This window comes from Micromys minutus, assembly GCF_963924665.1.
Source record: "Micromys minutus genome assembly, chromosome: 1".
Lineage (NCBI taxonomy): Eukaryota > Metazoa > Chordata > Mammalia > Rodentia > Muridae > Micromys > Micromys minutus.
This window is the reverse complement of record NC_137969.1, coordinates 258,734,611-258,760,857: the sequence shown is the minus strand read 5'-3', so window position 1 is coordinate 258,760,857 and position 26,247 is coordinate 258,734,611. Positions and strand designations below refer to the sequence as shown.

The window sequence follows — 26,247 nt, the reverse complement described above, 5'->3', positions numbered from 1 at the left end:
AGTGGCCCTGGAAGAGGGCTGGGAATGCCATCTCCCACCCCACTTCACAGTACCAAAGACAAAGACGCAGGCATCTTTTCTGACTTGCAGGCAGTCAGATGCCTGGAGGTCAGGACCTGAAACTCAGCAGCTGCCAAAAGTTACTGACTGACACGCCCCAAAACTCAACCACAGCATGGCTCCCACTGAGGCAGTCCTTCTCTCCCAAGATTTCACCTCTGCTGTTTCTGAGGGACAGGCCATTGCCATTGGGAGAGCGTTGTAAGAATAAGAACATGAGGTAACAATGCATCGAGCATGCTCGCTCTTACATAATCCACAGCTAAGATGGGTTTCTATATAATGCTTCACCTGGAAGTGGGAACTTCAGACCCAGAGCAGGGAACACCGAATGTGTCTCACGCAAACTCTGCTGGGTGTTATAGGCAGGTGGGTAACCCAGAAGCAACTCCCAGCTGCAGCTTACAGGACAGGAAAATAACCCCCCAGCCTCCAGTGTCTGAGGACTCCCCACACTGGAACTCTCAAGTGCTCTTGGGGGCCCGGAGCTGGGGGCGGTAGTGAATTCCAAGCTCAGGGTCTCAGCAAAGGAAACCAGCCTCAGACACCCATGGCTCACTTTCAAATTCAGACAGTTGGAAATAGCAAAGTCAGCGGGAAATCAATCATTTGTCTTTGGGGGCAGCGTGGGCTTGCCGTGTGGAGAGGCTGAGACCTTCTGAGTATTCTATTTAGTAAAAGGCAGCGGCAGCCACCACTGACATCTTCGCCAGCAACAACTGTAGCATACTTCTCACACACTCTTCCAGACTCTCGGGAATCACGCACACGGTTTTCAAGGTTTAGAAAATGGCCTCTCTGCACAGTGACTCTTTACACATCAATATCTCAGTTCAGGTATTGACTGCTCTGCATTGATCACCCACAGGCCCCCTGCCAGGTGCTGCAGACTGTGCAGATGCGGCCCTGGGGAAACCAAGGCGGGACTCAGCCGGGTGCTGGAGGGAGGGTCACCGTGGCAACCGCACGGGTGCACGTGCGGGGCTGTAAATGGGGAGGGTGTGAATGGGGGTGAAAGCCACAGGACTCAGCCTGGTGTTCAGATGAGGTTGGTCCCCTGGGCCAGGATGGGGTCTGAGTACACAGGGCTGACAGATGGGAATGGTGGGCACCGAGGAGAAGCAGGGCCTCCCCAGGGCGAGGGTCAGAACAAAGGCTCGGAGCAGAAGAGCAGAGGAGTGGTTTGAGGCTGGGAGAAGAGGGGCCCAGGACACAAAAGGTATTCAGGCTTCTATTCTGCCCGTTGCTTAATTAAGCCAAAGGGCAGGGCCAAAGAGGGGGTGTGTGTGCTGAAGCAGCTGCTCCAGGACTCATCAGCCCCTCCCCCTCCTCTCCATCCTTTCCACCAATGCAGAGTGCCACACTGCCTGGGGTGTGAGTATGTGTGTGTGTGTGTGTGTGTGTGTGTGTGTGTGTGTGTGTGTGTGTGTGTGTGTATCAGGTGGCTGTGTGCAAGTCCCTGCCTGGGGTTTCATGTCCATCACACTACTGAAGGTCCCTATTCACCTGAGGGACAGAGTCTGCTCCTCGGTCGCAGGAAAGCTTATGAGTGGACAGGGGTCCGACTTGTCCAGAGTGAGGGAATGAACTGAAAGGAGATCACCAGCCTAGGACACTGCTAGCCTAGCAAGAGTGGCTTCCCCACTGAGGCCCAGCTCCACTTCTGCCCTGAGTCAGCCTGAGACATGGAACCATGAAGGCAAGGGTGAGGAGACAGGAAGCCACCGTGTCCCATCTCAGGGCCAGGGCAGCAGCTCCTGAAGTCTGGGCGATGTCTCTGCTCCTCACTTTCACCTGGGGAAGAAGTCACTTCACACTCAGCATTTTTATTCCCCTGAATCTGGTAGAGGAGAAAGCCACAGGGTCTGGGTGGGGTCAGAATAACAGGGAACTCTGCAAAGTAAGGATGATTTCCATCTCAATTAATCGTCTTGATTTACTTTTGGAGCTCTATTTTATTTTCTCCTGCTTAAAACCTGTCTCTGTGCAGGGCACTGGGTGTGCTGACTAGTACTTTCTCACGGGACTACACCGCTTTGCTCCTAGATATCTGGTTTCTACCTTCGGCATATTTTAGGACCTACACAGAATGTTTCTGTGGGTGCTTCTTTATGTAACTTTATTCTGCTTCACTGTCTTTGAGGGAAAAAAGGAAAATAACAGCAATCTGTAACTATATTTAAAAAAAGAAAACAAATAAAAATAACAGACTTCTGGCTAATCTTCATAAGATTTCTGTTCCCTTACAGCCAGTGTTACAGTCGCCCTTCACACAGATTATGTATAAACTTGTCTAACTGATCTGCTAAGCTATGTCACAAGTATACTGTATTTTTTAACACCATGGTGTCCTGGGTTTTCAAAGAATCACCTTTACTTAATAATGTAATTATAATAAGTAACTGTATGTATGAGCATACAACCTTATATCCAGACAATTTTGCTGATTGTAATACTTCATGTGTTAAAACAAATCTCGTGGGCTCAGAATGTAGTTCAGTTGAAAGAGTGCTTGCTTGTATAGAGTCCTGGTTATTTTTTTATATTTGTATGTATGTATGTATTATGTATGTATTATGTATGTATGTGTGTATGTATGTATGTATGTATGTATGTATTATGTATGTATGTGTGTATGTATGTATGCATGTATTATGTATGTATGTGTGTATGTATGTATGTGTGTATGTATGCATGTATGTATGTATGCATGCATGCATGTATGTGTGTATGTATGCAGGTATGTATGTATGCATGCATGTATGTATGTGTGTATGTATGCATGTATGTATGTATGTATTATGTATGTATGTATGTATGTATTGTCAACTTGAGACACAAGGTAGAGTTTTCCAGAAGGAGAAAACCTCAGTTGAGAACATGCCTTCATCAGGTTGGCCTGTAAAACAAGTCTGTGGGTCATTTCTTTGATTTATGACAGATGTGGGAGGCCCAGCCTCCTGTGTATGGTGCTATCCCCAGGTCCTGGGTTGAAAAGAAAGCCAGCCTAGCAAGAAAAAGCAAGCCAGAAGCCAGTCCCTCCACGGCTCCTGCTTCAGCTTCTGCCCTGGCTGCCTCTCATAATAAACTGTGATGTTGGAGTGTAAGCTAAATAAACCTTTTCACCTTAAGCTACTTTCACGTGTGCCATTCCACCACAGCAAGAAACTGAGAGTAAACAAGGGCGCTAAACATACACAAAACCCTGGTTTCCATTTCTGGTACTACATATCAGTCATCATGGTGCATGCATGAAAGCCAGCACATTTGGGGAGGTAGGTGAGCCTGGGCCATGTACCATGGTCTCAGAAGAAAATCTTTAAAGACTGCTGGTTCTTTTGTGTTTGTATAAATGACCCGAGACACTTTCTCCTTGATTGCCGGCAATTTTCCTAAGCAGAGACTGAACACTTTGGGGCATCAGAGTAAAAGTGGGATTATCTGAAAGGAAGGAAGAAAAGAAGAAAGGGAGGGAGGGAGAGAAAGGGAGAGAGAGAGATACAGAGACAGACAGAGAGACAGAGACAGGGAGGGAACAGATAGAAGAAAGCTGCTACAGGATCTCACAGAGGAAGTCACTCCCAGACCTACACTGAGAAAGGCTGAGGATTCTCTGGGTAGCGCACTGTGCACCCTCCCCTCTTCCTTTCTTCTGTCTGGAGCCCTGGAACAATCTCAGGCTCTCATTTGCTCCGAGTCCTCATACACCAGGCCTGGCTACTCTGAGCTCCTTTGGCTTCTTCAGAGTCAGTTGTCACTACGGGGCACACACAACACTGGAGCCCATCACACACACACACTGGTGTAACCGTCATCAGAAGCCAAGTTTAGCCAGTCCCAGCTAGCTTGGAATATCCTGCTCTTAGAAGATATAAGTGTTGTGGTCTCATTCCAAACTCTGCAATTCTCAGGCCCTGAGGTTGCACAGGCCTCCTGGGGTGTTCACATCTCAGGGGCAACCCCATCTATCTAGGGGCTTAGGACAGACCTCAGTGAGCTACCACCCAGCTCTAGAGAAAGAAAGAAGGGGTGAAAGGTTCCTGTTCCAAGGGAGGGTGCAGAGACCTGGAGCCTGTCAGCTGCCCTTACAGGTGAGCTTGTCCTCAGGTCTCGAGTTATATACTGCTTCCCAGGTCTCTGTCCTGGGTTTACTCTTTGCTTGGTTGACATTTGCAAGCTGCTTTCACCTGCAGTCCATTCTGGTGTGACTGTGCAATTGCTTTGCCCAAAGCTCTCTTTCTCTCTATGGCTAGGAAGCTGTCCTTTGTGTCCCTGGGCCTCACTGTGCCCCTTACCCTGCCGGTATAGATCTTCTGAGAGCTTCCTGAAAAGCAGTACTACTTATGGGTGACATCATCCCACAGTGGAGCACATTGTCCCCTGCCTTTGCCCACGGTCTGCTCTGCAGCTCCTCTGGTAGCCCTGGAAACACAGACGCTACAGATACTTCACTCCTACACTGAGGTGCTTTACCTTAGGGAAACGCCAGCTTAGCTGAATATGGACCAAGGAGTTTCTCACCCTGGCTGGGAGGGAGTCCAGCTCTGCTGTGTGCATCTGTCTTCTTTCTGTACAGTTGCACATAGATCACCCACATTCTCTTTATGTGCCTCCACCTCACAAGGTCCTCCTTGATCTGTGTCACCTCCCTATTTCCCGTTAGAGTCCCAGCTGGGCTCACCTCTATGTTCCCATCTACTTAGCTTCCTCCCCAGAGAGCTGAGGATGCTGTGGGCAGTGGAAGTCTCCTCGCTTATATTTTCTACCCAGGCATTCTCACCTTGGTGTGACCTTGACAGGCACTGAAGAATATTACAGATCCTTAAGGCTAACCAGCACTCAGCACTATCTAAAGGCCCTAGATGCAGGACTCAAGCACACATCTTAGCCTCTCAAGCTACATTCCATAGAAGCTCCCCCAAGGTCAAATCAACCCCGTCTATGGAAAAACACGTGACAAAGTAGAGATGCGTGTCAGGAGCCCAGTGCAACCCGAAGATGCATCACCCATCAGAATATACTTCGTAGAGCCCCAAATCGCCTTTGGCTACTAGTTCAAATCATGAAAAAGAGAGAAACTTACAAGTCAAAAAGTGGAGAAAGGGTTAAACAAGACAGGGGAAAGGATTCAGTCCAGCAGTCAAGGAGACACAGAACATTGCTCTTTGCCTCTGGTCACACCACAGGTTGCCTTCCCATACTCCTGCTTGGTTGGTCTCTGTCCTTCCATGACCCCCCTCCATTGGTAAGCTGGCCACGGAGACCTTCCTGCCAGAGATCCACGCTCCACCATTGCTTGTCATGGGCGCTGGTGCCACGTGAATGCTGTGGTCAGAGCGTGTGCCTGGCCTGGAAGCTGCTGCCCTAACATGGTTCACGAGTGGGTATCACAGGGGATGCAGGGTAAGTCATGGGGCATCTGGTGTCAACTTTGCTCTCTTGTCAAACAGGGAGGCAAGGACCTCAGCTCCTCAAATGTTCCTTGTAGCTTTCCTTTACAGAGCTGGCTGAGGGAACAGAAATGGAGAATGTGGGGAGGGAGCCTCAGAAGAGCCTTCCTGGGTGGCCACCTGAGCAACTTTGGTTTTGCTAGAGGAGACTTTCTCTTGATGCTAGCAGTAAAATTCCTAAGGTGAGCTAGAAGCCTGCCCATGCTTCTGAGAGGACTGATACCTCCCAGAGACGCCACTCACCTGACCTATAGTATCCAGACAGTAGAAAGTAGCCCAGAAAAGCCACCTCAGGTATAGTAAGGCTGAATTAATCCCTTTATCCCTCTCTATCCCTCACATAAAGCTTCCTAGAAACTGTTATTTAAGAAACATCCGGCTCTGCTAATAAGCCACAAAAAGTAAAATCAAACAGTACCATATTAACAAAAAGAAACCATCAACTCAGGCCTCAGGATGCTCATGAACTATTGGCTCCAGTCCCTCTTACTTCTACATGTCTTACTAAGTGGCGTGCTGGTCTAATGACCATTTGACTAAGAGGAATGTCCTGTGGTCTAGGACAGGTGCCATGCTTGCATATTTCTCTGGCCACCTTCCAGGTTTTGGTGTTCTCTGAGGATCTGTTTCATTTCAGGATCTGTGCCCTGAAATGAAAAGGAAGCATTTCTTGCCCAGGTACCTCTGTAGAACAGCACTGCAGGCACCGATTTGGGAACTGTATGCTTGGAAGTTTACAGTTTACAAGAAGAATGAACTCCAAATGGCTTCCCTCTGGAAAAATGCTCAGGCCTGAGCTCTCAGAAGCATTCTGATCACTGCAGCTCAGCATATAGAAAATAGACGCATGCTTCACACCAAGAACAGGCACACATTTCACACCAAAAACGGGCACATGCTTCACACCAAGAACAGGCACATGCTCCAGAAATGGAATCAGACATCAAGAACTAATGGGCAACTTTCCCTTTGGCACGATTCTTTGGATGGTCACATTCCAACCTCAAGACACATGCAGTTTGGTACCAATTAAAGAGTCATTTAGCATCTGCTTAATTTATAGCACGGGCCATTAATGTTCCAGGACATCATAGGCTCAGGAAGAGCAGGAGGAGACCCCTCTTGGAAGTGCTGACTGCCCTTGCATAGGGGAAGGTGTTAAAAATTCTGCCTATACTCTGCAATGTTTGCAAAGATAAAATAGAAACACTTCAAATTCTCAGGACTCCCTGTTCAGTAAGCAGAATTGTCTCTAACATTACATGTTAGGGTGTCTGTCCAATTTTGAAACAAAAGAGATACTGCTTATGTGATATTTGCACAAAAATATTATTTCAACCTGAAAATTTACTCAAAAAGCTGGGACAGCTATCCCAAAACACATAGCCAAGTTCAGTGGAAAAGGCTTTCCTGATACCTGTGGTGGGGTCAAGTGTATCTGCGAAGAATTCAGTGTTTCTGACTTAATGAGGAGGCATCCAATCCTTTTTTTATTATCCCACTAGTGATTACACCAATTATGGGAGATTGAAGTCACCTCGAAAAAGAAGGGCATGTTAATTTATAAGAGAGTGAACCAATGTGTAACCTGTCCCCTTCTCCAGAACTCAGCTTCCCTCAGCACAGAGTGCCGCAATCACGTGACTCCGTCAGTACATTAATAGTCATTGGCTGATGGAAGCCACGGCAACCAAGATGCACTTTTAGTGAGTCCATTTTTGGGCAGGCCCATAGGCTGACACACCCTTTCCTCTGGGTTTGGTTCCAAAAGGTCTCCAAGTACACAAGGAAACCTGCTGGGTATTGTGAAATAAACCATCAAAAGAGATGTTGCTGAACATTCTGTAGGAGTCTCTGCCCCTGTGTCAGGGTGGGAGAGCGGGCCGGCAGAATACTAAACTCGCTGCTCAGAGATGATCAAAGCCAAAGGGAGAAAAAAAGAAGATGCAGAATTCAAAGGGACAGAGAGAGAAAAGGGGAGAATGCCTTCTAATCATCTGACAACTTATTTTTGGCACAGTTTCACCCGATCGCCTTCCATAGATCTAGGACACCTGCCTGAGTAAGAGCCAAGACTGGTACTGACTATCATGATTCTGTGCATTTCATGAGTGGGTACACAGACCTACGTGTTCATCCAGGCATGCAAGCATGTGCAGGTGCACATACGTAACGTGAAGGCATTTGGGGGAAAAAACAGCAAACGAAGTTGGTTTTGTTTGTTGGGTTATGCCTGAGATCAGGAAGGGCAGATGTAACATTTACACATTTAAAGGAAAACAACCCAGTGAAGCAATGAGGAGAGCTTTGCCGATGTTCACAGTGACCTTTGACCACCAAGTTTAGCTGTCAGTGCCCAAAATTTAAAACCATGAGGAAATCAAACTTCACTGTATTATCTGACTGGCTAATACCTTGGAACAAGATCAAAAGCAAGAACCTGCCAAGAAGATTTGGTTTCCAGGAGGTGAGAGAGAGAGAGAGAGAAAGAGAAAGAGAGAGAGGGAGGGAGGGAGGGAGGGAGAGAGAGAGAGAGAGAGAGAGAGAGAGAGAGAGAGAGAGAGAATGAATAAGAGCTCAGAAGAGTTCAGATAGTCAGAATTTGTTTCCCAACATCTAATCTATACTGGTGGCTTACAACCAACTACAGAGCTAGTTCCTAGGAATCTAATACCCTCTTCTGGCCTCTATGGGCTCCAACACACAGTGCTTGCTCTCTCGCCCTCTTTCTCTCTCTCTCTCTCTCTCTCTCTCTCTCTCTCTCTCTCTCTCTCACTCTCTCTCTCTCTTTCTCTCTCCTGTCTTTCTGTCCCTCTCTCCCTCCCTGCCTTCCCCTCTCCCCCCTCTTTCCCCTCCCCCTCTCTTTCCCTCCCCTCCCTCTATTTCTTCCTCCTTCCCCCTCTCTCCCTTCTCCCCTTCCTCCTTTCTCTTCTTCCTTCCCTCCTCTCCCTCCCCCTCTCCCTCTTTCCCTCCTTCCTCTCCCCTCACTTCCTCTCTCTCTCTCTCTCTCTCTCTCTCTCTCTTTCTCCCCCTTCCCCTCTTCCTTATCCATGGGGAGGACAATATATACATAAAAATACATGAAAAGAAAAAGCAAACATGTTTAGAGATGTTTGCAAGTCTAATAATTCACACCCCAGACAGTTTTGAGGCCATTTCAAGGTGGATATTCCTAACCCATGCACATGGTTATATGCATGGGTGGAGGTGGAGTTCACAGCCTGCCCAGGGATGCTGCAGACATGCTACATAAAGGGCTGAGCACAGGAAGGTCTCGTGGTTCCTGTTGAGAAGTTCCTCCCACCACCCTGACCCTGGTGCTAACACGCTGTGAGAAGAAAGGAAAGTTACAGTCAGAGGCTCTATGAGAGCAGCTCAGGGCATCTTATCTCTATGCCTCCCTCCCCTTCCTTCACAGTCAGAAGAGCTGTTCCCTCTGTTGTGTTCTCAACACACAAGCACTTAGCTCTTTCACTTCCAAAGAGACAACATTACATTCTGTTGGTGACCACACTTGGTGTTTTGCCAGCTACCACATCCCTGGGTGTCTCTCTGCCCACTTACAACACAACCTCTTCTCCCTTGAAAAACTTAAAATAATGAACTACTTTTCTATCAGGTCCCCACGAAATAAAACACAGTGGCAGACTGTTCAATTGTCCCTGTGATCTCTGTAGAAAAGCATGACAAATTCTAATCATAGATTCAATGACAGAATAAGCAAATATGGAAGTACAAATTATATATCACATATATATTAATATATATATAGGTAATTAAATTTATGGTAGGCAAAAGGTACCACTGAGGTATATACTTACACACAAAAGATTTAGTAGTAGATACATTCATTCATGAAGACCCTTCCCCTGAAATTTATAGTTGCATGCTTATAAGTTTTTTTTAATACATTTATTTATTGAGCAGTCATGCATACGATGTATGTAGGTCAGAGGATAACTTTTGAGAGTTATTCTCACCTTCTACCATGTGGATTCTAAAAACAGGTACTTTTACTAGCCAAGCCATCTCACAGGTGTTTGTTTGTTTGTTGTTTTGAGAAGATTTTAAAACATGAAGGTTGTTTCAGTGACAATGGTGAAAATCCAAAGCCATAAGACCCCATTGATGGTTACAGTGCTTTGTATTTCCAGAGAAACCTCCTCCAGTAACCACAGCAGTGAGCCCTCAGTGCACCCAGCTAAATCCAAAACTGACAACCACGTGATCCCCTCGTGCTGAGGACTGCCTTGCTGAAAACTAGCCAAAGCAACATGACTCCCCTGCACATGGTCCTGCCAAGGAGCCCACTGGTTGGACGAGAGCAGACCCTATCCTATCAGGATACCTTGCTAGGATGACACTTGCCAGTGACTTCAGAAATACGCCCAACAGAAAATGTTTCCAGTCATTGCAACTTCTTCTAGATCATATTTTTTGAAAGAAAAGTTTTCCCCTGTCTTTTTTATTAATCTGGATAGAAGAAAAGTACACATTTCATTTATTGTCGGGATTACAGATTCTTATTAAACAAACCAGAGCTCATTATAAAATCAATATCAACTTAACCACCATGCCCCCAGGAGGAACACAAAAAGGTCACTCTAAGAAATTCAAACAGTTTTCTTGCTGCAAGGACATGATTTTAATCACAGATACTATTAATTAGAGCTGTCACCGGGAAGAGGGCTTTTTCCCCTTTTGTTGTTAATTATCACAAACTCAGTCATAAGTATGCATTTTCTACCCACAATCTTATAAAAATTAGCTATTTCTGCATGCAAGTCCAAACTTTTATTCTATCAATATTTTATATTTGAATTTCAAAGTATATCAAAGGGTGCCATGCTTTCTGGAAACCTCTGTCCTTATGATCTCTGTCCCTCACACACAGAACTGAAGAGTGTGGAGTGTGATTATTTATTTATGCTCTGACACTTGCTTGGCCCTGAGGACCTGACATCTTGTATTGATGGTCTTGCTCAATAGAATTTCTGGGTAAATTCTTAACTAGTTTATGTGACATTTTTTTCCAGGCTGCTTCTTCAAACGTGGTCGCCCCCCCTCCTTTGGCTTTGAAGCAAAGCTGTGTGCCGTGTGCCTGAAATACCATCTTCAATGCATTTGAAGTTGCCATTTCTTTATAAGAAAAAGATCATCCTGACCAGGCTTGTGACCCCCTTCAGAAAACCAGAGGTTTTCTCCATTCAGTGATGATGATAAGAATTTTGAAACGGAACCAAAAGCTGTCTCTTCATCTCTTTTAAGCAAAGGGGCTTTATAAATTCCTCTTAACTCGCCATATATAGCAGATGGAGAACAGCCACAGAGCAAGGGGCAGCCAGCTCAGAGTAGCTGAGGTGACTACTGGACAGTCACCATGTTTCCTGCGGGAGCCAGAGAGCTCACTGAACTAACTTTGACAACAGAACAGACTGCATTTGTTGTATATACTGTGATGTGAGTTACTGACAACACATTATACAGGACAGATATGTGAAGATTCAATAAATTGAAGGAAACCTTAAACTGCGTATTGATTAAAATTTTAGACATAGCAACCAACTAAGTAATCTTATAACCTAAACAGATTAATAAACGTAGAGTTAAATAGTATTTTATATTGTTTTAAAAATGGTTTCTTTTATATATTGGCTGGCTTCTATATATTCTGGGTTTGCATTGCTGCTGAACGGAGTCACAGTTTCATATAGAAAGTCATGAGTTATGAAACAAATGCTGCCAAACTTCCCGAAACGCGGGGTGTTGATGACGCCTCTTGTGTTTTGACTCTGCAGTTCATACTTCTCCCAGGCATGTTGGGAGCCTGTCTGTGCTGCACTGCTGACTCACGGAGACATATGCACTCTCTGTTCCATTTGTCAGCATTAGGCTGCACTGTATCCCCATAATAACAGAGGGCGGTAACAGAGCAGGTCAAAAGATCCCTTCCTATAAGACCCCAAGGAAGCTGATGATTTAAGAGTCATCTTCAAACATCTACACAACCAATCCATCTTGCAACTGTGGCAAGTTTCATTGATAGTGGCCAGATTAAGATAACAGATGATGCATAATTCACGGGTTGTACTTTTTCCACATTTCTAATTAGCCACCTACTTTTTGTGGCTAACTGAAGACTATCCAAGAATGGTGTAAGATTAATACAGAGCCATAAAATTACCAGTTGCAAGGTATTTACATGAATGCTAATGAGATGCCTCAAATTGTCATCATAAAAGAGCTCCTACTGTGACTTCAGGAGACCACCTCTTCCCCAGACTTCCAAAATCAAGTTTGGCAATCCAAGGGGAAAACTTTGAAAAGTTTATTTTTTACCTGGTAGGCTTCCGTGGCATCTGCACTGGGGTCAGCTCCTAGCCCAGACAACTTGTCCTTCAGCTTGTAGTGGGAGCTGTGGCGGAAGCAATAGGCAAGGCTGGAAGCCAGGAGAACCCCCAGGATGCAGGCAATGGAGAGGAAGGTGAGCACAATGAACTTGGTAGAGTCCTCTTGCTCTTCCTGATGGGGCAGAAGCTTGAGTTTTCCTTTCTGCAGGAGGAGGAGAGATGAACAGGTCACTACTCAAAGAACCTTGACTCCAGCAGACCATCCCTCCACATACAACTCTAAACTTAAGGTAGTGTCAACATGATAGGGAGGGGGTTGTTCAGGGGCACACAGCACAAGGAAATTTCAACACCAGGACGCCTCCAGACTGAATTTCTATTAAGCAGAGCAACCCCAACGGTGGCTACTTTTCCAGCCTAATAATGTAAAGTATTTAGCACATAATTTGCTGCTTTAAGTACAACAAGGTATATATCCTTTCTAATCAGATACAGATTTGGTTCAGAGCATTGAACACAGTACAGGTTTGGCAGGAGGTGGGTAAAAATGTTAACAGAACTAAATAGTCTCCAGTCCCAGTAGAATGCACTGGCCAGAGCCATCACAGCTCTGGGGCATGGCCTCTTGCTCTAGAAGACATTCCATGCGTTAATGCAACCAGCTCTAGCCACTCTCTATAGGTACAGACTCACTGGTACCTGAGTACTGTTCCTTCAAAAGGGACAAGGTCTTTGAGAACAGGCTATTGGGAAGTTCACTTCTCATCTTGGGGGAGTAGGTGAGAGAATCCTTCCTGTCACTCAAATCCAGGGCAGATAGCCAGACAGCGCCCCCCTCATTAGCTTCATTAGGAGGTGTATTAGCAACAATTAAACACACCACAGGAAAATGGAAGGGCCGCAGGCAAATCGCCCACGACTCCCGGCCAGCAACCCTCACAATTACTCGGGAAATGAATGGAAGAGTACGCCCCTGCCTCCGTCCTGGTTGCTACAAGAGGAGAACAATTAGCAAACTCCTTTCCGCCACCTAATTTCGCGTGGTAACAAAATGGATTTTTCCCCATGAATGCCTGGCCGGCCTATTCATTATCTCTCTTCTATTAGTAATTTTCTGCTCCGCTTTCAGCCTCCCAACTCTTCGTTTCCTCCAGTTTCTGAGTGTACACAGTGTCTCTTATGTCAGGCCGGGCCCATTTTTATCTTGTAATCATAAAGGCCACCAAAGCAATTATCACTAGTCTTGACTAGAAAAGCTGGTCATTAATTAGCCTGCTTTTGCCTTCGGTGCGCGGATTAGCGGGCGCGGGGACCGAGTTAATGGAAACGCGGGTTAAATGAGAAAAGACGCCAGGATTTCCTGCCTGGGTGCGCGGCTTGGTTCTGCTTGGCCCTGGACCCAGGAGGTTCCTGGGCTTCAGTAATAGATGGAGGAGAGAAAAGGGAGGGTTCCAAGACCTGGCAGAGGGGACCTTTGGGCGGGGAGCGGGAGATCCGGAGCAAGGACTTGGACAGCTCTCCCAGGCCTGAGTGGGCGGCACCCGGTGGCTGCTGCGGGCCAGAGCACAGGGGGCCCTGCGCGCGGAGAAGGCTGCGGAACCCTTCCTCCTCCTGGCTTCCTCCTGGGTCTCCTCTCCTTTTCACTCCCGCACACCCCAACACAAGAGCTTCTAGAAAGAAGTCACTCCCGAGTCTCGCGCCCCTCCCCCCAAGTCTGCGAAGTCCCCATCCCTGGTTCCAAGCTATACTTCTTTGCCCCAGCACCGGCAGGAGCCCAAACCACACAAATAACCCTTTCGGCCAGGGTCTCGGTGGCTCACACGGCTGTCCTCACTTGACAAGCAGCTGGCTGCAGTTCGCATAAGAACAAGCCTTTCCCTTAAGTTTCGGGACGGTAGGCCTCCGCACCATTCGCAAACCGAGCGGTTGACTCCCCAGGGTTCGGCGTGGTCCTAGGTACGCTGGTCGCACTCTACCTGATCAATGGCTGTTTTTCCGCCGCCCTTGCCTGTCTCACCTCTTCTCAGCAGACCACAACAGAGGCAATGGTGGGATGGCAGTGCCAAGTGCACTTTACCCAGCCCCTGAGCTGCCGGAGGGTCCCTGAGCCAAGGCCCAGGGTAGGCTTTGGGCTGACCTGCGCGCCTCCTGGCGCTGGAACTAGGACCTCCCTAACCTAGCTTCAGGCATGGAACTCCTGGGCTCCTATAGCAGCTCTTAGCTACCACCAGCCAAGCTGAGCCATGGTATGTAACAGCCCGTCAGTACGCTCTGCACAAGACCCGCGGTTCCACGGCGCGGAAAGACCCACAGGGCTGGGAGTACCAAGCGACCAATGGCCCAGAGTAAAGAACTCTGCCAGATTGACAGCACTGTCAGGTGACAGACACCGGACACTCTGGAGCTACAGGAAGAGGCAGGTGATGTTTCTACAAGTAAAGCTGGGTCCAGCCTTCGGGGCAGCCTGCGGGGGGGGGGGGGGGAGGGAACCAGGTCCTGTTTAAAGCCCAGGACTGCACCATAAAAGAGAAGGGAGGTGTCCCAGCTTCGTCCTTGTCGGATTTACTGTAAACCAGTTGGGTGCCAGGATTTATTCAGAGACCGAACCAGATTGTTATTGCAAGAGCAAAGATTTCATCCTCACTGGGCTTCTGAGGGAGAACTACGGAGAGCAGGGCCAACTCCACAAGAGTCACAGCAGATTACCCTAGGCTCCACCCATCTCTGCCCCCCTGCCTGGTCCTAAGGAGTGGCTGGTGCCCAGGATCACTGATAGCCATACTTTTGTCCCAGAATCCCACCAGATAGGAGGCTCCCACCAAGGGCCTGTGGGGTAGGAGTCATGAAGACACACAGATCTGAAACTATGGGCTTCAGGGCCTGGGTGGGAGTGCTGGGAGGGCCCCCTGGAAGGTTGGCAAAGTGGAGGTCAAAGGGAAAGGGCATCTGACAGATGAGGGTAAGGTGGATGCTGGACCAAGGGACCCTGTTTGGATCAATGTATATCTAATATTAAGGTCTGAATTTCAGCTGACTGATAGCTTCCCAAATCTGAAAAGTATCTCTTAGGAGCTCTCTGACAGTAGCACCAAAATGCCCTGCAGTAAAGGTTGAGGTGGGGGTGGGGAAGAGGGTGGGTGGGAGTAGAGGTGAGGAGGGAGAAGTGCTAGCAATGGGCCAGGATGTAAGAATCCTGGGAGGGGGGTATAGGATTTCTAGAAATTCTTGTTTTAATGCCAGTTAAGCATCCTCTTCTAAGGTACCGTGACTGAGTTAACATAACCATACACCTCCTTTATTTTTATGGAGCTAAGAGAGCAAATTTAAAAATGCCTGTTATCTAGGAGCTTGGGGGAGTTGGGGGATGTGCTGGAAGCTTAAATGTGAGTTTGAACCTGTGCTGACCCAACTGCAGCTGAAGTCTGCCCCAGTCCGTCTCAGAATGGGGACATCCCAAGGATGAGCAGCAGGGTGTGGACCACAGGCAGCTTTCCTGGGCCTCCCCGGAAGACAGCCCAGACTAGTCACGGACATCTTATCAGTCTTGGCTTGAAATTGAAAGAAAAAAATGATGTTTAAATATTTATAACTTTGACATTTACAGTCAGATGCCTTTTAAAAGCAGAACACCTTCTGCCCAGCGGAGGTTCTTTCTGAAAGTTTGGAGCAGCCTCTGAGGAGGGTGGTGGAGAAAAGGATTCTCAGAAGGAGGTTGTTAGAGGTGCTAGGAGTCAGGGCTGGGGGTGGGGAGCTGTACATCCAGGAAGAGGAGTCACATTCACCAGCACTACACTATGAAGTTCTCAGCAGACTTAAAAAAGTGATAGAAACAGGATAGGCTTTAAAAAAACAATTGGGAATCAGCAGGTCCAGGTTGCACCAGCTCAGAGGCAGCTCCGGTGAACTGTAACCTGGAGCATGCCCCTCTGTCTCCACCTGCGCCTCCTCAAATTTAGAATATGCCGTATTGCAGAAGCTGTGAAGCAAGTGTGGGAGTAGGAAAGTCGTTTTCGAGCAGCTCTTAGACCATATCCTGGTGGAGTACAGCATCCCCACCTCTGCCTGTGAGGCGCATGGGACTTCCAGTGACAAGTCTTGTGAGCCATCCTTGACAGACACCATTATAACTTTTTTAAATGTTGTGTGATAAGCTGAGGGGTATGGGATTCTCCGCCTGGAGTCAATTGTGAGAACTAAGCCGCACCTATACAGAACTTTATGGTGAACATTTGTAGGCACACTACCAAGATAAAATGTTAACATAACCAGTTCACCAGAGCCAGATATCCAAGTCTCTTGTTTGCAGTTCAAAATCTGCTTGTGCACACACACACACACACACACACACACACACACACACACACACACCTTATAAGAATAAGCATCCAGCTTTGTGGATACTGAATTTCTCTTGTTGACATACTCATGGTACTATTTCTATGGAATTTGATTTGCAACCTAGCTTCAGCCTGTTTTATCAACCCACCATATACATTTTGGGTTGGAAAAACCTTTACATAACATGAGGAACAAGTCCCCTTCCTTTCTTTTGGGGACCCATGTTATTATGACTGTAAGACCTCCCACGCCCTCCCCCCAAGTGAAACAGAAATTAGTCTCAGAGACTACTTATGAGTTACTGTGACAAGTAACTTTGTCTTCGACCAGCTGGATAAGCATCTTAGAGAACTATTTGGAAATTTCTTTTTAAGTTTACTAAGATATAGTTATTAAAATATAGTTGCTACCACTTTAAAACTGATCACAGCGTTTGGCAAAACATTTTTTTTTCAAGCCCAGACAAGCGACTAAAGTTAAAAATGAGGAGGGGGAGAAGGATGTCTTGAAATATTTTAAGAGTATTTTTTTAAAGCTGTTAACTGGACTATTTTTAATTTGGAATTTGCCACAGAATCCTAATAAATGAGAGAAGTCGGGCGGAAATAATCATGTATTAATTCTCTGCATTACAAAATCTTTTCAGGAGCTATTATCAGAGCAAGAGGCATTGCGGTCTGAATTCGGGGTGGGAGAAGGCCTTTGTGCGGATGAAAGCTATTGTTCCTCTCTACAGATGAAATTGTACTTGCAAATCTGCCATTCAAATAGCCACACAAAAAAAAGCTTATATGGGCAGAAGAATCTCCCAAGAAATAATTCTTTTTAAACATAAACTTTAATGAAAATAAGTTATGCGCTGTTTTTACTTAAAAACAGGCTGTTTGTTGAAATTTCTCAGGCACACGCATAACTGACTATACACAAGATAGTAACTTATTTGCTGTCTTGAAGCTCTCCTAAAATAGTTGTTCTGGAAAAAAAAACGCTTTGTTTTAAGATAAGGGAAGATTTATGATATTGATTTTGAAAAGGAGGAGAGAGTTCTGTGAACTCATTTTTAATGTTGCTTGTTAAACACGGGGTGGAAGAACCAGCCAAGCTAGGGGAGAACAGGCCAAATGGATGTGTCCAAAGAGGAAACCTGCCCCCTTGCATTTTCCGATCCACTGGCTGCGTTTTCTTTACACCAGAACTCAAGGCGGCGGGTACCCTCAGAGCACTGGCAGGCCAGCGTTTCGGTCTATTTCGTACCTGAGGCCTGGAGTGGTGTTTTCTAGGGTGATGTCCTGCTATTGGAGTGGGTATCTGGCAGTACTGTCCGGTCCAGTCCTGTACTATCCCCAACCCCCAAAATCAACTACCTTCAGGACTGAAATATCTTTTTTAGTTTCACCCGCTCTCAGGCCAGGAAGGCCTTGGCTTTTTGCCCAGCTGATCAGAACCGGGTTGTGGAAAGAGTCAAGCGCGGGTCTAGGAAGCTGGCTGGCGGTAAGTCCCCTCCCCCACACTGGGAGGCTGACCCTCACAGGTCTCGGCTTTCTCACCCCTGTTTGCCAGCCCCTTCCCCCTCACTAATTCCCAAGATCTCTGTAGAGGTCGTGGAGATCAGACCATGGAGCAAGACACAAAAGGTCGAGGGTTCCTGGGAGCCTCTGGTATTCACAGCCCCAGAGGGTCCTAGCTGGGACAATACCGCAGCCCAGCCTCCCCGGTCACAAAGCGCGCCGTCCGGAGCCGTTAATGTCCCCAACAACGCCCATACCCACCCCAAAATGCCAAAAGCCTCGTAGCACTACCGTGGCCCACTAGCACTCCCCAGGCCCGCCGCGGTGCTCCTTGGGAGCTAAATCGAGCATCCAGGCTGGGGGCGGGTGGGAATTTCCTCCTCCTTTCTCCGCTTCCTCACATTTGCTTGGTCCCTAAAATCTGTCGATCCTGGCTTGGTGAACACCCTTTGGACCTCTAAGCCCAGATCGGTGAGGCTCTCGGTTTCCAGCAGGAACCCGCGGTGCCTGGTACTTAGGAAAGCCCGAGGTCTGTTGACTTCGTTGGACAACTGAAGAACCGGGCAGAACCGGAGTGGGGTAGGACCCAGGCGGGCAGAGGCACGGTGAGGCTCGACAGGTGGACTTCACACAGCTAGTTCTACCCTGTACAGGGCCCTAGCAGTCCTTACACTGACCCCTCTTCTTCAAAGCAGACCAGTCTGGAGCGTGTGCAACGAAGACGCAAAGAGACTTCGGCTTTAAAAGTCAATGCTGCTGATTTGGGGGGCTACCCAGGTGTCTGGGGGCACAGCTTCTTTAACTGCAAATCAGGCGCGTTTTAGGAACTAAGCCGTTAGTCAGAGATGGAATAAATAAGCTCTTGTTCAAACAGCTCTGAGTCAGAAGTTTTTCTGGCGAGTACACGACCGCCCCACCTGGCGGGGGTCTCGGATAGATAGGGGGTGGGAGAAAACGCAGGTCCCCTCTGGGAGAAAGAAAGTAGAAACTCAAAGGTGATCCTTGGAGAGGTTGGGATTGCGGGGTCAGAGGACTCCACACTCTTCTAGGCCGCCCCCACCTGCTTCTCTGAACGCTCCGCCCCGGGCCCACTTGGTCCTCTTAACTCGCTGCCAGCTGGGACGCTGGAATGGCACAGAAGCACACTCCGGGACCCCAGAAAGGAGGAAGCAAAGAGATCGCCAAAATGCTGTCTGAGGAAACCGTCCCCAGACCGGTCCCCTTTATGGTAGCTCCTCGTCCTGTCCTTCATGCATCCTCCCTCCTTCCTCGTCATACCGTAGTCTGTCTCCATCTCCTCTCATCCCATCCTCGAGGCCGTTTTCTCCAAGTTCTGAATTTCCCAGAGACCCAGCCTTATGACAAGCCGAGAGAAGTACTGGAGAGAAGTCCTGCAGACCACCATCCCATTCTCCCCTGGGGAAGTCTCTCAGAGGGTTCAGGACTTCTGTGTCTCCCTTCTAATCTGTGCGCTCAGAAAGAACTGCCAACGTGGTCACTCCGCCTCAGACCCACCTGGAGATAATTCCAAAGCCCGGTCTTTCCTGTTGGCCGAACCTCTGACATGTGTCCTGTGGCAAGTCAGTTACCCCCTGAACTGGGCAAGACGCCCAGGTCCTATATCTGGGGCCCTCACGCACACCCTCAACCCTTGGAAGGTTCTGTTCTGCGCCCTGCCAGCACCGCGCTTGGTGATGCCCTGTGGGGTATCCACTCTTGATCCCTTCTGCCCCACCCGACTCTTGTCTCCTCTGTCAGGGTCCGCCCGACCGCCCCTCTCAGTGCCACGACGGGGCTGCCATCCCTGGTTACCTGCAGCTGGGAGGACGCTGGGTGCCCAAGAGAGCAGGAGGTGGGGGTGTGCGCCCGGCCAAGCCGCTTCGGGGCGCAGCGGCCGCTGGCGACAACGCCATCATCGCAACCAACGGCTTCCCTGCATTGAAGCCACTGAGGAGAGGGGCCATTCTGCTTCTGACCACAAACTTCTCAGGAGGCGGGTGGAAACAAAGGTGCCGCTCGTCCCAGTGGCGGCGGCGCCTCAGCTCTCGTTCGGAGCTGGAGGGTGCAGGCAGTTCTGCGAGGCCTCTCGGCGCGGCCCGGCGTGCTCCGCCCCAACTCGGCCCCCTGGCTAGGCGCACTGGGTCCCGACGCTGCGTGGGAGGGTGCAGGGCTGGGCTCGGGACGGTCCCCGCAAGGCGGCCGGCCGCGCGCGCAGCTCCAACCGGCGCGGGCGCCGCGCCCCGCCTTATATCCGGCCCCGCGCGCACCCGGCCGGCGGCGGCGCGGCTCGCGGCCCAGCCACCGGTTGCTATAGCGATGTCGTCCCCCCCACCCCCCACATGTTGCTGACAGCAATTGGCTAAGGGGCCGCGGCTCTCCATACACCCTCATCCACCCAAGACTATGAATGGACATGAGCTTTGTCAGTCATTGGTACCGCGCCGGAGCCAGGGCCTTCACCGGTTCTTTCTTTCAGTCTTTTCTTTCATTTGGGAGTTGCACTTCATTCTGGCCAAGTTCAGAGTCGCGCTAGGGTGAGGGAATGAAGCCTCAGCTAGAAAAGACGCCCCTCATAGCCCTACTGTCACCTTTGCTTATGGCAGGGGACGTGTTTCGTAGAAACTCTCCAAGAGAAGAAAAAATATTACGGTAAACCGAGCCCTTTCTCTTCTTTCCAAACAGAAGCATGATAATTACTTAAGGGATCGCCCCCCCAAACACACACACTGTACACGAACCCCAGTTTCTAAGACCCAGATGTTCATAGGGAGCAGTCTGTTGAAAGCAAGCGCTAATGAGACTTTGCCACCATTTGGTCCAGGCCAATTGCGGGGCTGATAGCTCAATATATTGGACTGAGACAGCAGTGAAAAGCATTTCTTTCTTCTTCTTGAAGCTCTAGTCCTCGCCCTAGACGACCGCCCTCCCCCGGACGCTGTTTGTAGAAAACGGGGCTGCCTTTGCAGTCGCTGGAGCCTACCCAATTCCTTGACCTGAGCGCAGACCTGAGTGGGTTTATACCAGCCAAGAGGTCTCTAAAGCTCTCCTCTGGTTCCGATTCTCCGCTTGAGGGTCCCGGACTCTTCCTCCCCAACCCCCCCCTTTTTGCCCTCGAGGCGCGGCCACAGGTTAGACACCCTAGTGCGCTGCGCCCCCACAGAGCGTCCAGGAGTCTAAGAGTGAAACGCAACATCTGTGCGTACAATACGCTCTTCAAGGCCCACAGCTGCAGGAACAAGGGGAAGAAAGGAAAGTGTGGGGGAGCAGATTCTGTCATACACAGATGACAGTCTGTGGAGGGCTCTTTTTCAGGAAACCCCGAAGCACCCCCACCCCATCCCTTCTCCTGCCGCCTTCCCATTGTTTCCCCACACTTGGGACAGCTGGAGACGAAGGCTTGCACCAGCGACGTCCCCCACTCCCAGGCTGCCGCTGCACACCGGGAGGCCGCAAAGCCAACTCCTGGCCTCCGCAGCCCCCACTGTAGGCCAGGGCGGGAAAGGCTGCTGTGGCTTTGCCTTTTCGTCCACCTGGGTAAAGCCCCAGACCTGCCTAATGAACTCCAGTTCAGCAGCCTAGTGAGGACCAGGCTCCCTAAAAGAGGGCCCAGTGCTACCAAGTGCTTGCTTAGGCTGATTCTGCTTCCCAAGGACGACTTCCTCTGTTCGGAGGCTTAAACTCTTCTGTTTAGTTTTAATTTACAAGTGTTGAAGGAGATATCCCCAAAGATCTGGGATGGTGGCACTACCTGCCCCAATCCCGTGGACCTGAGTAGTTCGAAAGAGGCAGCTGGTGATTTCATGGGAATGATGAGTTTGAGGGGTGGCAAAGAGGATAATCAACATTTCTCCCAATAGTCTCTTGGGATATGGAATGCCCCTATGCCAGGGGATAGGCCCAGCAGATCCTCCCCTTTAAAACTGGTTGATGCATGGTGACCCTGAGGCCCTCTATCAGGTTTGCTAGAGTGGTTCCTCTCTGTTGCACCCTCAGCAGGCCCAGGACTCTGCAGGGCACAGGACAGAGGCGGTTTTTCTGGAATCCTACAAGCATCCCCAGGGCCCAGCCTACTTGATTCCTTGCTTTCCATTCCCAACAAGCCTCCAACGCTGTCTTTTGGTTCAGTCTTGGGCTGAGAACAGCTAAGAAGGAAGAGTGCCTTGCAGGAGGAACCCTGGCATAGGAGAACATGGGATCTGGAGTCTGAGCAGGCCCAGAGGAGGGGACCTGCAGCCCTCAGCCTCTCTAGCAACCGGGCCTCTCCATAGCAACGGCCTGCTTGTACGCTTGCCGCCAACCACCACCATCACCACCACCTCCTCCTCTTCCTCCTCTTCCCCCTCTTCTCCCTCCATCTCCCTCTCTTCTCTTTTTCCCCTCTTCTCTGTCCTCTCCCCCCACCGGACTTGGAGAACGGATCACAGAATACTGGACCGGGAACACGAACTTCTCTTTATGACAAGAAACTCGGCCTCCCAGGTACTTTGTGTACCCTTAGGATGAAGGGATCCATCACTCAACACCAGTGCGAGGGCACGCCCCGTTCCCATGCTCACCCTTTGCCCTTTGCTATGCCAGGGTACCTGGGTCTCCAACTGCAGCTACAGCGCCTTAAAGACATCAGCTGTACCGCGGGGAACACAGGGATCTGGCAGCCTAGGGCGAGGTGCCGGCACTAGGCATCCAGAGATCTAGGCGGGGCAGCGTAGTGGGGGCGCGCGCGGGCCCTGACTTATAGGAGCGATCACAGCCTAGGGAGTTCGCAGCGGCTGTACTCCAGCCTCAGAGACAGCATTGCAAACTCAGCGGGAGGCAGTGAACTGAGAACATCCCAAGGACCACAGGCGCCAGGCACATCCCCCCCGATGCGGCTCAGAGCTATACTTCTGTCACTTGTTTTCTGTCGCTTTTAATGGTCCTGAGCCAAAAGCAGGTGTGGGATCCATCCCCTCTGCTCCAAGTGGCAGGGACCCCTCGCGGTCACGTCGGAAGAACAGCGAGAGAAGGCCAGGCCTAGGGCAGATGCCGGCCAGAGGCGCGCTGTCCCGCAGTCATCAAGAGACATGGAAGTCTGTAAGTAGAGGCGTTTGTTTTTTTTTTTTTTTTTAGTTCCCTCGTGTCCCAAAGGGTTCCTTTACCTACCCTGTCTAAAACCCATGCTCCAGACTTAATCAGAATCCAATAGCCTGCCTTCCTTTGATAGTCTTTGAGGAAGGATGGGTGCAGAGATGCAGTGAGTTGTGTTTTGGTCACCTTTTCAATGGTGAAATGTCCTTAGGTCACCTTGCAGTTGTTTCTAAGTGTATTTTCTCACTAGTGACCCTTAAAACTTCCCGTGCCTCAGGCTGCCTTTGCCTCCGGTAGCCAGCTCTGGAGGGGAGAGCCTTAGACTCTGGCTCTGGCTGCAGGGACACAGAGCAGCTCCACTGTGAAAGCCGGACACGCTTGCTGTCCTGGGGCCCTGAGAAGAAAGAGTTTGTACTTTACTTGACGACTCTTTTCGCCTAGAATCTGATAAACTGACCCACAGAGTTCTTGTTCCTCACTCCTCCCCCCCCCTTTTTTTATTCTCATTTTTTGGGCAGGGAAAGTCCTTTACAAAAGTTTCTCAGCAATCAAAATTCAGCAGTCCTCAGGAAGGATAGAGATTTTTTTTCCTCCCCGAACCATGAAAACATAGATCGCATTTCATTGTATGTGATTTCGGTAATATTTCTAGAAAAAAATTAAACAACACAAAATATGTGTGAGAAACATGTTGCTTGAAATCTTTTATAGGCGGCAAACAGGTATATTATTTATATAGAACGTGGGATGGTTGGCTGATGCACATACATAGAAAGTCTGGAGTGCAGAAAACTCCCTAAACTTACAAATTCCCCAAACAATATAAACAGCTTTAAATGATTTGTTGGTCTTCTTGTTTAAAGTGCATTTTACATTTGCCATGTGTGAAGCTAACTTGCTGAGATAGAATCTCATTTTCAATTTAGGGACCAGAGTAGCCTTGAAGAGCACTCAGCTAAGTGATTACAGTCCCTCTCCAGCTCATGGACTTATTAAAGAAAATGTAGTTTTAAGCAAAACAGAGGAAGGCCATTATGGGAGACACAGTTTTGGCAAGGCAAAACACTATCTCAGGAAGTTTAAGTGGTGTGGTAAAAACAGAAAATGATTTTTAAAAGTGCTTGATTTCAGGAAACTAAACCAATTGTGTGTGTGTATGTGTGTGTGTGTGTGTGTGTGTGTGTGTGTGTGTGTTAATAAAGAAAACACTAATTTATATGTATAGCTCACATATTGTACTTAACATGCTTTTGATTTAGGAATCTGTTTATTACAAAACAAATTTAAATTATTAATTGAAAAAGGAGCCACAGTTTTAATTTTCTTTTGTAGCACATTTCTCACATCTGTGAAAGAGAATGACATTTTGGGATGTGCCTTAGTGGTGATTTTTTTTGGGGGGGGGAGTGCAGAATGCCTGTCTTCCCAAGATGCTTTGCACTGCCACTTTCTGAAAAAGACACAGCGCAGCCTGGGACACTGCAAACCCTGTCAGTGAAGCTTGCTTTGTTTGATTTTGTTTCGGCAGATCAGTCTGTGGTGCTGTGAAGGTTAGCCACCATACCGAATAATCACAGTCAGATCCAGAACAGCTGCTCCAGGGGTTCGAGGACTGCTGTTTGCCTTTGAGCTGCTGTCAGGTATGGTTCTTACGCAGTGCCCCATCTTAAAATTGAGAGGAACTGACACATCGTGAGATAGTCACTCAAATATTTTACTTGACTTTAAGGGAATACAGATAAATCTTTAATCAACACAGAAAAATGAAAATTATTATTTTTTGGTGTTGGGAGGAGTATTTCCACCACAGCTCAGCCTTTATCATTGTTAGAGGTGTTCATATTCTCACTGGTCTAAAGTTCTGTAAAGGGAAAAGAAATAGGAACTTGGAACAGGGCCTTTGTTCCCTCTGTGGCTTAACACAATTACATTAAGCTGTGTTCTTAAAAATAAGCAGTTCTGGCTGGTTAACTGGAGGTGGTTCAGTCCATAAAGGTGTTTTCTGCCAAGCCTGGTGGAAGGAGAGAACTACCTCTGGCTTCTACTCAACACTGCACGTACACATGCACCACCCCAACAATACCCCGAATCCCCGAAACAAACAAGTGTAAAAGTTACTTAAATAAAAAGTATGTTTCATCAAAAAAGTACTTTTGATAGGTTGGTTAACAAATATGTAGCGATTTTGTAGACTTTTCTTTCCAGAAACTTTGAAATTATAATTCAAAGGCCATGACAAGCCCCAGGCCTTTCTTACTGCTGTTATTAGATTTGCCCATTAAGAACAGTGTTCTAAGGGATGAGGGCTCTTGGGGCAGGCATCTACAAACAGAATGGTCTCCCCAGAGGTTCATCTGGTTTTATTCTGAGATTCCAGAGAGTCTACAAGATGAATGAGTTTCTGTCTCCTTCCTTGGGAAGATCTAGCCACTTACTAGTCTCAATGCTATGAATGCATGTTTAGTGGTTGGTATTTAGGATAGTGTGTATACTGTATGCTCACGACTAGATTTTTATTCCTCACAAAATTGGGCTAAAATTCCTTTGAGTGAACTTTTGTAAAAAAGACTCATTACCATAGGAACAGGGATTTAAGTTTTTTGAAAATGGCTAAGTGGGACCATTGTGTCCCAGTGAAAAGAAACGAGATACCTTTGTGGAAATCTCTCTCTCCCTCCCCCTCTCTGTCTCTCTGTCTCTCTGTCTCTGTCTCTGTCTCTGTCTCTCTCTCTCTCTCTCTCTTTCTCTCTCTCTCATGTTTTGTCAGGTATGAATCTCAGGGCCATTGTAATTGTTTGGAAACAGCTCCTCCCTCGAATTGCTTGCTTTGGAATGAGTGTAGAACAGCAATGGAGGTAAATGTTTGTTTCACAGTTACGTAATTCTGCAATGCACTGTTCACATGTTCTTTAAGAGACAAGCACATGCATATTTTAGTGTAAGAAAACGAGCTCCGACTGAAGGAATGAACAGTCGTCCGTCTAGCTAGCTTGCCTTCCCTTGGGGGTCCACAAAGAAGGGGTCACTATAACGTGGTTGTTTCTAATGTTAAATCGCAGGCAAGTTTGCAAGTCTTCAGACTGAATGAGAATAAATGTTTGGTGGCAGTGGGAAAGTTTTACTGACACATATGAAAAGGTCTCAGGCTTAGCTGTCATGTGAAAAATTTAGCAACAGAAGTTCAGAACTCTGTAAGAAATCCACGCACAATTAATTGATAGACTAGTGGACTGAGTAATATCTTTAAAGGCCCATCAGTACTTCTCTAAGGATACAGCACGATTCGTGGTGATTCTGGAGGCGTGGTGCCCCCACACTTTACCACAGGGTCCCACGGGCAGCTTAGATTGCGGAAGGACATCTTAAGAGTGGCCCACTGTGATGTGTGGCAAGTTACATGCTCATTCCACACTGCTTGGACCTTTCTGAGACCCCTGTCTAGATTTACTCCCAGAATTCTAATCTACTATTTTA

The 26,247-nt window shown here is 48.2% G+C and overlaps 1 protein-coding gene across 1 annotated transcript in view; it reads right to left on the bottom strand.

The window, feature by feature from the left end:
• PTPRN2 (protein tyrosine phosphatase receptor type N2) overlaps positions 1–26,247 on the bottom strand; it is a gene marked incomplete at both ends in the record, with an annotated part of 697,231 nt that overhangs the window by 94,879 nt on the left and 576,105 nt on the right. Inside the window, one exon of the mRNA XM_080936716.1 lies at positions 11,850–12,062. Within this exon, the coding sequence (XP_080792842.1) occupies positions 11,850–12,062 (213 nt within the window). The remainder of the gene's footprint in view (positions 1–11,849; positions 12,063–26,247) is intronic.